Here is a 14,763-nt window from a genome sequence, read left to right on the forward strand (position 1 = left end):
GGGGCGCCCTTTGAGCTGTGAACAAGTCTGTTGATTTGCAGAGACCTAGTCTCACTCTTATACCAGCGAGTGATGGTTTTGACCATAGGCATACAGAGGAGTCAGTGTTTGCTTTTTTATTTGGAGAGAACTGAGAGGTAGGAACACAGAAGGTGAGCAAATACCCCATAGCATTTAGCTTTTTTTTTTTTTTTTTTTTGCCGTACGCGGGCCTCTCACTGTTGCGGCCTCTCTCGTTGTGGAGCACAGGCTCCGGACGCACAGGCTCAGCAGCCATGGCTCACGGGCCCAGCCGCTCCGTGGCATGTGGGATCTTCCCGGACCGGGGCACGAACCCATGTCCCTGCATCGGCAGGAGGACTCTCAACCACTGCGCCACTAGGGAAGCCCTTGGCTTCTTATTGGCCAGAGCGTCTTTAAGCACAAAAGATGGGAAAGGCAACCAATGATGGTCATATCCAAGCGCCTGTTTGGGGGGATAAGCTTTCCCCTACTTTACCTTCTTGACTTCTATATTATTTGGCTCTGAACACCTAGAACAACTCTTCCTCCCTATAGGATGTGCTGAGTGGATGCCCTCCAGACTTGCTTCTGCTCTTGAGGACCAGGTCTTCACTCTTTCCCCACAGGGTACTAGGAGGGATATACTGATCATTCTGCTCTTCTGGTACAAGTTACCTTTCATACCCCATTTGTTTTCTTGTGTTATTGAAAACTTTTGGTGGGATAGTTTGAAATCAGCTCACATAATGCTTTATAGAATATAGAGGATTCAAGTCCCCGATCTATAAATCATCAGTTTTTAGAACATTTATTAAAAACCCTCTATTTAAATAATTTCTGTGTGATTACAGTACTAAGTAGTCAATTCCAATACCTGTGAAGCAGAATGAAGGAGAATTTAAGGGAAGAATTACAATATTATTTCTCTATGAATGTAATATTTAGGTTAAAACTCTTGGGAAAACTACCTGGATTCTAGTGGCTGCTGAAAAGTGATGGTATCTTTTCATTACGCCAAGTCTTGTCTGCATTGTAAAGACCTTTATTTAGTCATTCACCGGGATGGGTTACTGAGAGTGTGTGAACTTATCAGCAATTTAAAAAGCAGGTTTATATTTGGCTTGGATGAGTCAGAGGTCTCTCCTGGAAGCCAGAGTTCTAGGCTAAATGACTGTTCAGATATCTTCAGCTTCCACTGTAGCCAGGAAAGATGGGGCCACAGAGGCGTTTTAGATAAATGATATTCATTTGACCTGACCCACACAGAAGCTTTTACCCCTGGGCACCTTTGGGAATGTTTACGTGGCAGGACATCCCCTCGATATACTGGACCTCCGTAAGACTGAGCAGCAGTGGTTCTAAGAAGGAGAGAAATGCAGATAGTTTCCAGCAACAGGTATTTCTCCACACACGGAGAGGCTGTGTAGGGGCGAGATGCTTGGCTCTCTGGTCAGCGGCAGCCCCTAAAAGATGAGGCGTCTGCCTTTCCAGCCCTCTCGACACTGCACGCACAGCAGGTCTGGTGGCAGGCAGAAGTTCAGGTTAGTTTGCCTCTCTCAGTAACAGTCTTAATGAGTGGCCTGGAGGTTTGCAAACCGTGAGTTTACATTCCCTCCCTTTCTTCTCTGCAAACGCAGATGTCCGACTCCACCCTTCACGCCTTCACGTTCTCTTCCTCTATGCTGGGAGAAGAGGTGCAGCTCTATTTCATCATTCCCAAATCCAAAGAGAGTCATTTCATCTTCAGCAAGCAGGGCAAACACCTGGAGAGCATGCGGCTGCCCCTGGTTTCAGACAAGGTGGGTGACAGCGTCTGGACACAAGGACTGACAGGCCTCAGGTATTAGATTAGGTTCTCTAAGCTTCTGATATCTAAGGGTTCTAATTTCTTTTTGGTCTCTGGTCCTTTCTTTCCCTTTTTCAGCAGAATTTGAATGCGGTCAAGAGCCCTATTTTCACTCCTTCCAGTGGTCGCCATGAGCACGGACTCCTAAACCTCTTTCACGCCATGGAGGGCATCAGCCACCTGCACCTACTGGTGGTTAAGGAATATGAGATGCCGCTGTACCGCAAGTACTGGCCCAACCACATCATGCTGGTGCTTCCTGGCATGTTCAATAATGCAGGCGTGGGTAAGGGGGCCCCCAGATGGGGGGAAGGGCTGGAAAGATAAACTAAGCTCCATTCCCCAGGCATGAACTTTCAGAGGTTCCCCTGCCCCTGGATAGTGTCTTGCCCTGCAGACCAAAGGACTTTTCATTCCTCTTTAAATGAGTTTTCATTTCTCTTGATCTGCAATTTTGCAGAATTTTTAACTTTTGAGGACTAGTAACCAAAGAAGTCACTGGTACGTTGAGCACCCTGGGAAGGATTGGGACTTTTCCCAGTATAGGCCGCAGATGTTCCTTGCAGCAGGCTGGCAGCAGGAACATCACAGTGAAGAGGAGAGTCTGAGGAGGGGAGTTAGTAGTTCACAGTCCGGTCTGGAGGGATCTCTGAGGGGCATCACTAATCTTAAAGGCACACAGCAAGTTCTTGGGGGCTCTGTGCAGCTGGGGAATGGAAGCATCATCACTGCCTACGGCAGTTATCTTAAAAGTGCCTGGAAGAAGTCTTTCCTGCTTTTCCCCAAGGAGTTTAAGAGCAATTGGCTGATTTCTCAGAGGCGGCACCTGGTTGTTGAGTGTATTGACAGAGCCCGGGAGGAACTGGAGAGAGCGGTCTAGAGCTCTTTCATTTCCCTCCTGAAGGCAGGAAACCTCCACATGGACCCAGTGTTCTAGAGCTCTAGTGTCTGGTAACTCCCTGCATCTAACTCACTTCCCACTGGCTTCTGTGGGTATCTCAGTGCAGAGTCTCAGAGGGCTGAGGATCAAGAGCTTTAGAGGAAGAACATCCAGCCCAGAGCTGGAGTGAACACAGAAGAGACCCGAGTAGTGCCCTGGATCCACACAGGCCTTCTCTCCAGGTCTCTCTCTCCCTTTCTTCTTAGGTCTCTTCCTTTCTTGTTCTCCATTCCATTCCTTTTCATGTCCTTAAACTTTAGCCTTAATATGGGATTAAAATATTTTCCCAAACTGGTTTGTTTTGAATGCAATTTCCCATGTTTATCACAATATCAGATAACTTAGGACTTTCATATATTTCTGGTCTTTTATCCTCCCCCAAACAATATATCTCCAAACTATCTAAAATCTTTTTCTATATGCATATGACCTTCAAACTATACCTTTCTGTGCCTAACTGACCTTTAGGAGAAAAAGTTCCCTCATCCCAGATCTGACTGAATTTGTTTAGTGCCAGTTTTACCATTTTTGTAATAATCTGGGCAGAGAAACCAACATACATGCAAATAAAATAAACAAATTTTTTTTACTGTGGTAAAAAACCACAAAATTTATCTTAGCCATTTTTAAGTGTATGGTTCAGTAGTGTTCCGTATATTCACATTGTTATGCAACCAATCTCCAGAACTCTCTTCATCTTGCAGAGCTGAAACTCAGTACCATTCAAGGCTAACTCCCCGTTTTTGTTATCCACTCACCCACTGAGGGACCCTTAGTCTGCTCCTCACCTTTTGATTGTTGTGAATAATGCTACTATGAACATGAACACAAATCTCTTCAAAACCCTGCTTTCAATTCTTTTGGGTATAAACCCCAAAGTAGTATTGCTTAATCACGTGGTAATGCCGTTTTTTTTTTTTGGAATTGGCATGTTGTTTTTCATAATGTCTGTACCATTTTACATTCCTACCAACAATGCAAAATGGTTCCAGTTTTAACACCTTTGCCAACACTTGCTTTTTCTGGGAATTTTTGATGTTGTTGTTCGTAGGCATCCTAATGGGTGAGATGGTATCTTATTGTGATTTGATTTGCATTTTCCTAATGATTAGTGATGTTGATCATCTTTTCATTTGCTTGTTGGCTATTTGTATATCTTCTTTGGAGAATCTATTTTTTAGTAAAGTTTTTATTGTTGTTGACTTGTAGGAGTTCTGTATATATTCTAGATATTAACCCGTTATCAGATAAGGTTTGTAAATATTTTCTCCCATTCCATAGGTTGCCTTTTCACTGTTGATTGCATTCTTTGTGCAGAAGTTTTAAATTTTTATGTAGTCCAGCTTTTTTCTCGTTGCTTATGCTTTTGGTATCATATCCAAGAAATCACTGCCAAAACCAACATCATCAAGCTTTCCCCCATGTTTTCTTCTAAGAGTTTTATAGTTTTAGCTCTTTGATCCATTTTGATTTTTTTATATAAGGGTCCAACTTCATTCTTTTGCATGTGGATATCCAGTTTTCCCAACACTATTTGTTGAAGAAAGTATCCTTTATCCATTGAATGGTCTTGGCATTCTTGTCAAAAATCATTTGACCATATATACAAGTGTATGCTTCTGGGCTCTATATTCTTATTCCATTGGTCTATGTGCCACTACTACACTGTTTTGATTACTGTAGTTTTGCAATCAGTCAATGTGAGACCTCCAACTTTGTTCTTTTCTCAAGATTGTTTTGGCCATTCAGAGCCCCTTGAGATTCCATGTGAATTTAAAGTTGGATTTTTCTATTTCTGGAAAAAAAAAAAAAACCCTGATATTTTGACAGGGATTGTATTAAATATGTGGATTGCTTTGTGTGATATTGACGTCTTAATATTACATTTTGCAATCCATGAACATGGGATGTCTTCCCATTTATTTGTCTTTACTTCAGCAGTGTTTTGTACTTTTTAGTGTACAAGTCTTCTGCCTCCTTGGCTTAACATTTATTCCCAAGTATTGTACTTCTTTTTTTTTCGTTTTGTTTTTTTTTTTGCGGTACACGGGCCTCTCTCTGTTGTGGCCTCTCCCATTGCAGAGCACAGGCTCCGGACGCGCAGGCTCAGCAGCCATGGCTCACGGGCCCAGCCGTTCCGCGGCATGTGGGATCTTCCCGGATCGGGGCACGAACCTGTGTCCCCTGCATCGGCAGGCGGACTCTCAACCACTGCGCCACCAGGGAAGCCCTGTATTTTCTTTTGATGCTATTGAAAATGGAACTTTTCTTAATTTCCCTTTTAGATTGTTTGTTGTTAGTATATAGAAACACAACTGATTTGTGTATATTGTTTTTGTGTTTGCAACTTTGCTGAATTCATTTATTCTAAGTATGCACGTTATCTTTAGGGTTTTCTACATATAGGATCATGTCTGCAAAGAGATAATTTTACTTTCCAACTTGGGTGACTTTCATTTTCTTGTGTAATTGCTCTGGCTAGGATTTCCAGTACTATGTTAAATAGAAGTGATAAAGGTGAGCATCCTTGTCCTATTCTTGATCTTAAAAGTTTTCAGTCTTTGAGCGTTGAGTATGTTAGCTGTGGGGTTTTCATATATGGTCCTTATGTTGAGAATGCAAACTGTTATACATAGTGCTATTGAAAGGTAGATTTTCCTAAATCCTAGTATTACCCTTGACCTATTCAAACTGTTTTCCTGGCTCCTTCATAGACTTAATGGGATTTTTTAGCCTCTTTATTTCATTATCATCTACATTGTGTTTCATTTTAGGGTGGCCCACTCATAAAACCTGGCTAATTCCTGATGATCATCATCTTAATAATCGCTAACACTCACTGAGTACTTACCAAGTGCTAGGCACTGTCCTGAGCACCAAACAGCAATCCTATGAAGTAGACATTATCATCGCCTTCTTACAGGTGGGGAAGCCTAGGCACAGGGGAGTTAACTTGTTCACTGTCACACAGCTAGAAAGCAGTGGAATCAGAATTCAAACTGAAGCAGCTTGGCTCCAGTCTTGTCTCTTACTTACTGTACCACATGCCTCTTACAAAAAAGCAGACCTAGGGAAAGGATACCAGTTTCCAGAGTCTTCTTCAAAGACACTGCTGCCAGTTTCCTAAAGGTACCTAAAGCAGGGGACACATTAGTGTAAGTGCCATACCCACTACTGCAGCCCTGGTGGCTCCCTAGTGCAGGACATGCAAGTGGCGGCTGCTGAGAATCTGATCATGGCTCTAAGAAACCAGTAGTAAGTATCTCCTCTATGTGGTATCATTTGTCCTATCAGGGAAGCTGGATTCTTGTAGTACTCCTTGAAGTGTAGTTCATGAATCACCTGCAAAGACATCTCTGGTTTCTGGCCCCTCATCAGACTTACGAGAGTGAACTTCTGGTGGTGGGTTCTAGGAATCTGCATTTTAAACAGACTTCCTGGGTGATTCTTATCTACACTGATGGTTGAGAGCCACTGCTCTGAACATTTGGTTGACCCCCATCCATGTGCATGGTCACCACGTGAACACGCATGCTTACGGAGAGCGTGTGAGCCGTGTGCAGGGCCTCAGCCAAGCCTGAGCGAAGGATGTACAAGCCTTGGTTGTGTTGCCTTTCAGGTGCTGCCAGGTTTCTCATTAAGGAGCTGTCATATCACAACCTGGAGCTGGAGAGGAACCGCCTGGAAGAGCTGGGAGTTAAACGCCAGTGTGTCTGGCCTTTCATCGTTGTAATGGATGACTCGTGTGTCCTATGGAACATTCACAGTGTTCAGGAGCAGAGCAGGTAGTGGTGCTTCCTACGCAGTTCTAGGAGTGTGACACAGTGTCGTTGAGAAGACACTCTCCTTGGCTGTCATTGCACAGGGAAGTAAATAAGAGAGGTACAGCTTTCCAGAGCAAAACAATCATCTGTGAGACTACTCTCACTAGCACATTTTGTGGTGGCTTAGGAATTTTTTAATTTAGACACTCAGCCTGCCATTAAATTCCTGGACCATTTGTGCATCACAGCTCAGGTTTGCTATAAAAGTCTGTTGAAAGACACTATGGTTTATTTAGAAAGACCACTGGCTTCTGAATCAGGAGACCTGCTTTTTAGCCCCAGCTCTGCTTCCTAACTGTCTGGATGAAAAGGGAAAGTTACTTCACCTCTGTCTCAATTCTATCACATAAAAAATTATGGCTGGGCCCAAATCAGTGGTTCTCCTCCTGGGGCAGAGGTGACAGGAATCCATGGGGACCATGAAATGCTAAGCCTGGAGAAGTCCTATGCAGTAAATGGCCCCGAATGTTCACAGCCCCAGTGAAACACTGTGCCAGATGGTCTCTAGACCCTTCCAGCTCAGGCATTACGGTTTTGTGCCCTTGTTTCCCCTGTGGATTTGAAGCCCGTGAAGTTTTCAAATATTCCTTTATTATTCCGTAATTACCAGAACTGGGAAGTATACTTGTGTGCTTCTCATCTCTGGCTACCTCTCTTTGGTGACTCCCTGTTCATTACTCACTTTGAAATGGGCTGGATTTCACTCTCTGCCTTTAAGTGATCAGCCCGGCCCCCAGAAGGCAGCTTCCCTAGGTTAGCAGTGACAGGCAGCATGAAAACCGGGCTTGACATCCTTCTCCATTCCAGACTAATATAAAGTCAATCAGCTAATTGTATCCTTCAAGTATTAATACTGTACAGTGCGGTTAGCTCTTCATAAGTGACCCTCTCTTCAGTAATAGTGGTATCTTATGTAAACTAACTCTACATTTCATAGCCAGCCCATGGAAACAGGAGTTTCCAGTAAGAATGTGTCCTTGAAGAGTGTCTTGCAGCATATTGAAGCAACACCGAAAATCATCCACTACGCAATCCTGGGCATACAGAAATGGAGCAGCAAGCTGACCTCTCAGAGCCTGAAGGCCCCGTTCTCTAGATGCCACGTGCACGACTTCATTCTCCTCAACATAGACTTGACTCAGAATGTGCAGTATGACTTCAACAGGTAAGTCAGGCCTTCTGGATGTATGTGATCCCGGCATTTACTGATTGTTTCTGCCCAGGTCTAGCCTCAGCCATGTTTTTATTCCTGTCTCTGTGTCTTTGAGAAACTGAGACTCTCTTTATATGGAGAGAGAAAGGGGGATCATAAGCCCCAAAGTGCCCCTTCATCAGCCTTCAAACTGACCCAGACCCTTAATGATAGGTGCTGCAACATGAAATGCTTAGAGAACATATTTTGGCCATCTTATTATTCAGTAAAAACTGAAACAGGGCCAAAACTTTTTATCAACAGAAATCGGTGTGTGGACCCGTAAACCTATTCAAGATTAACCTTTCATTTACCCTCAGAACTCAGAAGGTAATCTCTTCCCCAGATGTTAGCAAGACCCTGAGATCTGGCTCCTGTAGGGAAAAGCCAGCTAGCCCTGGCCTTGCCTCCTGAACAAATTATGCCCACATCTTGGACAATCTGAAATGGCCAAGGAAGAATGTCAGAGGCCATAGAGCCCCTCTTATGTCAACCCCCAACCCTGTAGCTATTAGAATGTTCTGTAGCTATTTCACTTCTGTGTTTTAAATCTGGCAGATGCTTTATCCTGTTTGCAGCCAGGATTTTAAAACCGGGAGCAGCTCTGCAGTCCGGTCCCACAAGAGTATACAGAATGTGCGCTCGTATTTCAGTTCAGGAATGCAAGGTGCTGTGGAATGTCTGGGAACAGTCACCTCACTTCCTCCTTCCTTAGTGGCTGTTAATGCCCAAATCAAAAGGTTCACAGGCCAGTGTCAAGAGAGCCAGCTCCTTGAGGGGGAAAGGTTGATTTTGTTTGAGGCTGTCTCCCAATACCTGCCACACATTTCTCTGTGTTTAACTGTCATAGTTGAGATGTGACAGGTAGTCAAGGAAACCTATCGTTGTGATTATAATTTAGGTATTTCTGTGAAGACGTTGACTTTAACCTGAGAACGAACAGTAGTGGCCTGCTCATCTGCCGCTTTAATAACTTCAGTCTCATGAAGAAACATGTTCAGGTTGGAGGGCAAAGGGACTTTATCATTAAACCAAAGATCATGGTAAGTTTGCAAGCTTGAGTCTACTTTTGAAAATAAGATGATCTTTCATTAATATCTTTGTTATCAGGTACTGGCATTAAGCACTTGCCACTTGACTGGAAAGTAACACAAGGGAGTCTGTTCTTAATGTCAAATCTGCACTCTTGTTTCCCTTACTGAAGACTCATCTAGAGCCAAACATAAGTTTTGAAAATTCAACAAAACTACCTTTCTTTAGATTTAAGGTTTAACTCCATCAAAGCTTTAGTTTCTAAACGTCTTCTATATTCTTAAACTGGCAAAGTTAACATTTTTACATTCTTTATGTAACACATGAAAGAAGTGTACATCAATCAAGCTGCTCGCACGGTCCTTTGCCAGTTGTCTTTTTTTCAAAGTAAGGCAAATCAGAACCTGTTAAGGGTTAATTCCATGGGCCTACCCTTTTCTGTTTAAGAGATTTACTGGAATCATTTTTAGCATGTGGACTCCCCAGTGGAGCTTAGAAATCTCTTTGCTTTTTTTGGGGGGGATTTTATCCCATCCACATCCAGCAGCGCTATAAAAGGCTTCCTGTTGGTTCTTACAGTGTACATGCTAAATGCACCAACTTTCAAAGAAGCCTACTTTTGCATTTGCTCCTGCCCTTACTGTGTATAAATTATGTTAAATCCAACTGTGCTATTTCCAAGAGAAAAAAATTTCAGAACCCAAGAAGGACAGACTTACATTTGAGCCTGGTCTCTGTCTCTGTGCTACTGTTACTTGTGGATTGTTCGGATGCAATGCAGTGCTTTCCTTGCCAGTTTCACATAGTGACAGACCCATTTCCCATGATCTTGGCTCTGATTTCAGGTGTCAGAGAGCTTAGCACCCATCTTGCCCCTTCAGTATGTCTGTGCTCCCGACAGCGAACACACACTACTGGCAGCCCCTGCACAGTTTCTCCTGGAGAAGTTCCTTCAGCACGCCTCATACAAACTCTTCCCCAAAGCTATCCATAACTTCAAGAGTCCCGTGTTGGCCATCGACTGCTACCTTAACATTGGACCAGAGGTAAAGGGGAAGGGGCTGATACTCTTTTTAGATAGAGGGGCTTGATTTGCTTCTATTAATTTCTCTCATAACTGTCCTTTATTATGAGAAATAAATAAGCTTTAAATACGTTAAAACTTGACACACAAAATAAAGCGAGTACAAAGCTTAACTAACCAGCCCATTGAAGTTTCAATAAAAAAAACTGGGAATTCCCTGCGGTCTACTGGTTAGCACTCTGCACTTCCACTGCAGGGGATACGGGTTCAATCCCTGGTTGGGGAGCTAGGATCCCGCGTGCCGGGTCAGGGGTGGGTGCGGAAGGTGTCTCCTTTACCTGACCCTGAGATGGACAGCTAAAAAGGAAGGCGCTACTTCATTCAGCTGAAGATGCAGAGGTTTTGCTTGCTTTTGAAATGCTTGTGCTATTTCTGCTTGATGATTCCAGGTGGCCATATGCTACGTCAGCTCCAGACCCCACTCCAGCAATGTCAACTGTGAAGGGGTGTGTTTCAGTGGACTCCTCTTGTACCTCTGTGACTCTTTTGTAGGTGCTGATCTTCTTAAGAAATTTAAGTTTCTAAAAGGTAAATCAAATTTAGCATCTTGCTTGTGAATGCTATTAGTTCCCACTGGACAAAATACAGTGGGAAAGATATAAAAGAGCACTTCAACAATCATTTTGCCAGTAAATTAAGTATCTTACTTTTAAACCAGGCCACTGATTTTTTAAATGGGGGAGTGTTAAGACTAAATGCAGATAAATATAGCCAGGTTTGTGACCATATTAAATATGTTTGCCACTAGTAATTTTAGAAAGGAATGATGCAATACAAGAAATGATGCTTCTCATATAATCTAATTTTAATAAAAATCAGGTTGGGCTTCCCCGGTGGCACAGTGGTTGAGAGTCCGCCTGCCGATGCAGGGGACACGGATTCGTGCCCCGGTTCGGGAAGATCCCACATGCCGCAGAGCGGCTGGGCCCGTGAGCCATGGCCCCGAGCCTGTGCGTCCGGAGCCTGTGCTCCGCAACGGGAGAGGCCACAGCAGTGAGAGGCCTGCGTACCACAAAAAAAAAAAAAAAAAAATCAGGTTAATGAGGTATGATTCTGGTATAGAAGCTGAAGTCGTTTCAATGAGTATGCACCATACAAAGAGTTAAACTTGCCTAAGAACAAACTGCAGATTAAGCATCACAAATAATCCTGACAAGATGACCTCTGAGGTCGGTGGGAAAAAAGTGTAAGGTTCATCATGCTGTGTACAGCATGCTACCATTTTTATGAGAACAGGAGAAACTGTATTTACTTCTGTGTGTGTAAAACACATATGGAGCTGTGCGCGTGCGTTGGGGGTGGGAGGGAGCGTCCCAGGGGACGCTTGGCAATATCTGGAGACATTTTACGTTGTCACAGGGCGGGGTGCTGCTGGCACAGAGTGGGTAGAAGCCAAGGACACTGCTAAACATCCTACAAGAGCAAGACAGCTCCCACAGTAGGATTGTCTGGCCCACAGTGCCGAGGTTGAGAACACCTGCTCTACAGGGACACATGAAACGTTAGGACGTGGGTTTTAACACTGGTTACTACAGGGGAAGGGGGGGTGTGGTTAGGAGGGCTTTTACTTTACACTCTTTTAAACTTTTGAATTTGTAATAACTACTTTATTCAAAATAAACAGTACAATGAACAAATCTGATAGGTTACTTTGTATGTTGGTTCTCACATGTGTTAGTTTAGGGGATATAATCAGAGGGAGGTGGTAAGATTCTTCATCATTTCAATCCCTGAGCCTAAGACACACTTCTGCTTTCTTCCTGAAGGTGCTACTCTGTGTGTCATCTGCCAAGACCGAAGTTCCTTACGCCAGACGATTGTGCGCTTAGAGCTAGAGGACGAGTGGCAGTTCCGCCTCCGAGACGAGTTTCAAACTGCTAACAGCGCCGATGACAAGCCCCTCTACTTTCTTACCGGACGTCACGTATGAGCTTTGGAAGAGACCAAAACCAGCAAAGGGATGCCTAGGTGGGGTGGGGTAGTAACGATTAAGGATGCTTTTTTCCTTTAAAGTACAATCACTGTGGAGCCAAGTGCAACATATTTGTCTCTTCTCCAAAGAATCCCCCAAATCTGACCTAGATCCCTGGGGGGCATCACTCTCCTTCAGTTCCAATTTCAGGACTTAAATTCAGGTTAACTCCACCCTAGGTAGTTATGCAATTACTTAAGACGTGGTCTGCCTACGGGGGGCTGAGGAGGATTATGCTTTGGAGAGGCCACAGGGAGTCTGCATTGTTTTTTTACTATGCTGTGTCGGCCGGGGGCGCGGGGGGGGAACTGACTCTCAGCATTAGCTAGCCTGAATGTGTTACGTGAGACTCACACCGTTGGTGTGGAATTAATTGAAGATTAACGTTTGAGGCCTGAACCCTCAGTTTCTCTTCAGATCTGTACTTTGGTACAGTATTACTCAGGGGTCTGAAATGATAGAATGTAGAAGATATTTGTATTTAAAAAAAAAAGAAGTAGCTTTGTCTTTCTCTGTGCAGTGTTAGTTTAAGATTTATAATCTTGTATGTATTGAAACTTTTGGCAAAATTTCCACAGGAGTTAAAAGTTTACTATTTAAACTGAACAAACAAATTAGTAAATGCAGAGCAGGCATTGTGTGTATTCATGCAGCTTCTCCTGGCTTAAGTTCTTTTGCTTTATCCATTCTTTGTTTTCAGTCTCTTAAGCACGCCTGTGAGAATATGAACAGTGATTAATCTTACACAAGGAGAGCCTGATTCAGTAGTTGAGCCAATTCAGAAGCTTTCAGCAGTCACCCCACACCCACCCTGTTTGGTTGGAATTTAGCAGTTGGCACCAGCAAAGCTAAATGTCAGGCAGGCTTAGCTTCTGTGTGAAGTGGAACTAGTTTCTTTCCTCTCAAAGACTAAAGCAAAGTTTCCTTTAAAAGATACACTGAATGAATATTAGTTGCCTTATACTGACACCACCACAGAAATTGCTGAAATGGGAAACAGAGCCGTAGAAAGAGAGGCTGTTTTACTTAATCCTACCAGTGGGGTGTGCGTGTGTTAAAGAAGATGCCAGTAAGTCTCTTTGACTCATTAAAATCAACAGGGGGTCTCTGTTCAGTATCAAAAGTAGGAGGCATAAGTTTCTACAGATTTTTTACCACATATTTTAATCAAAAACAGATTTTTAGAAAATGTTCTAGAACAAACTAGGTCTTTTGGAAGCTTACTCTTAAATTACTCCACTTCTCATCATTAAACAATCTCTTGACATTTTTCTCATTAGCCCGTATGTACCACTTTATTCCCACTTTAAATGGCCATTTTTAACTTGAATCGATGTCATATTTATGGCCTGAAGCCTGCATTTACTTAGAACAAACAGTGTTAACTGACCAGCTTTATTAGTTTGTGATAACAAGGAGTTTACAGCTAGTGAAAAGATGGCATGTACTAATCTGAATATGGTTTCAGATCTCTTGGTTTTAATGTAGCTACTTATGATGCTTTAAATGTCTCTTGAAATGAACAATTCCTTTAAACTCCATTTTTAACTGACCTTGAAAGAGGACCTGCCTTATAGATGCTTTAAAAATACTCAATTTTAGTACAGCAGAATTTTTGGCAAAGAGGTACGTTCTGAGGCAGGCTGATTTAGATATCAATGCATTTCCGTTGTTCCTGTTTTGTTGAAAGGGCCTAACGCAGACGATATCAAGAAACCAACTATTTGTGCAATATTCCAAAAATATTTATAGGGCAAATAAAATACTTGAAATAATCCTAAAACAGTTGTACCTGGAGCAGATGGCCTCTCAGGGTTTCTTCAGGCTTTATGGCTTCATAGTCTAAGGAAAGGAAAATTTTTTGTAGTTACTTGACCTGAGGGGACCCCACATTAGTTAGGGCTGCACTCTGAAAAATCAAATGCTTATGATCTCTTAAATACTGTTTAACTCTGGGGAAGAGAAATGCCAGAATAAACCCAAAAGCCCATCACCCCAGTGATGGAGAATTCAAATTGACCTGCTTATTCTTTTCAATGCCTATCTTACTAAGGTTTGGATCTTTTAAAATCACCTTATCAGTATAATTCTTTAGAGAATGTTAGGTCGTTCTCCTGCAAGGATAAAATTGCACAAGCACAGGACACCATGACTGGTTAATACGTACCTTGGTGTGTTCCACTTCGAGCCTTGCCATCCCTTAAGAATATTGTGGTGTGAATGTGTTCACTAGGCCTGCATAATAACTGACCTATAGACCTGTTGAACCTTGCCACATATTGACAGTTCACACAGGTTAATACTGAATGTAAACTAAAATTACAATGAGAATTGTTGTATTCAATTTTTTTGGCTGTAATTTATGCAAATGCTTTTTGTGATTTTTAGGAAAGGAGGCACCTGTGTTACTTTATTACTGTAAAATTTTCTTAACCAAAATTTGGTGAATTTCACTAGTCAGTCTACCTCACATTTTGTTTGTGATTCTAAATTGTCTTAAGTTGTGTCTACAGTATGTTCTTGTCCTTTAATTTGGTGAATGTATTAAAATTCTCTCCCACCCCCCCAAAGAGAAAGTTTGTTTTCTTTACATGTTCTGGTATGTTCAAAAATGGAATAAGCTGACTACGGCAATGTCCAAGAAAGGCTAGAAGTCCACGTGTCATAGGTTGGATGACTCTAAGACATTCTTCTGGCATAACAGTCCAAAAAAGTAAATATTTGTTCACTGAAAATCTGTAGCTTATCCAAAGAAGATACACACGTATAAGGTATCTACATACCATGCCCATTTGCAGATGCCACAATTATGAATAACAGCTCTAGAAATGATTATTAAAGAGACGTTAGAAATATTCATGGTACATCCC

General features: G+C 42.6%; 2 protein-coding genes across 8 annotated transcripts in view; one reads left to right on the forward strand and one right to left on the reverse strand.

Moving 5' to 3' along the window:
• The window catches only part of GREB1L (GREB1 like retinoic acid receptor coactivator), a 260,458-nt gene extending 248,140 nt beyond the window's left edge, over positions 1–12,318 (forward strand). For 3 of the 5 annotated variants that reach the window (XM_033837607.2, XM_073790574.1, XM_033837609.2), the window contains 8 exons: positions 1,641–1,802; positions 1,928–2,135; positions 6,409–6,574; positions 7,551–7,778; positions 8,707–8,848; positions 9,683–9,883; positions 10,311–10,449; positions 11,688–12,318. In XM_033837607.2, the coding sequence (XP_033693498.1) occupies positions 1,641–1,802; positions 1,928–2,135; positions 6,409–6,574; positions 7,551–7,778; positions 8,707–8,848; positions 9,683–9,883; positions 10,311–10,449; positions 11,688–11,851 (1,410 nt within the window). In that variant the 3' untranslated portion in view covers positions 11,852–12,318. The remainder of the gene's footprint in view (positions 1–1,640; positions 1,803–1,927; positions 2,136–6,408; positions 6,575–7,550; positions 7,779–8,706; positions 8,849–9,682; positions 9,884–10,310; positions 10,450–11,687) is intronic. The other 2 variants (XM_033837608.2, XM_019930541.3) reach the window with 1 other exon arrangement.
• ESCO1 (establishment of sister chromatid cohesion N-acetyltransferase 1) overlaps positions 74–14,763 on the reverse strand; it is a 90,684-nt gene continuing 75,994 nt past the window's right edge. The window contains exons 12-13 of one of the 3 annotated variants that reach the window (XM_073790578.1): positions 13,686–13,735; positions 74–10,442 (exon numbers count right to left, since the gene is read on the reverse strand). In XM_073790578.1, the coding sequence (XP_073646679.1) occupies positions 13,729–13,735 (7 nt within the window). In that variant the 3' untranslated portion in view covers positions 74–10,442; positions 13,686–13,728. Of the gene's footprint in view, positions 10,443–12,378; positions 13,736–14,763 lie in introns of those variants that run through there. The other 2 variants (XM_019930547.3, XM_073790577.1) reach the window with 2 other exon arrangements.

The sequence above is a fragment of the Tursiops truncatus genome, chromosome 13 (assembly GCF_011762595.2).
Source record: "Tursiops truncatus isolate mTurTru1 chromosome 13, mTurTru1.mat.Y, whole genome shotgun sequence".
NCBI lineage: Eukaryota > Metazoa > Chordata > Mammalia > Artiodactyla > Delphinidae > Tursiops > Tursiops truncatus.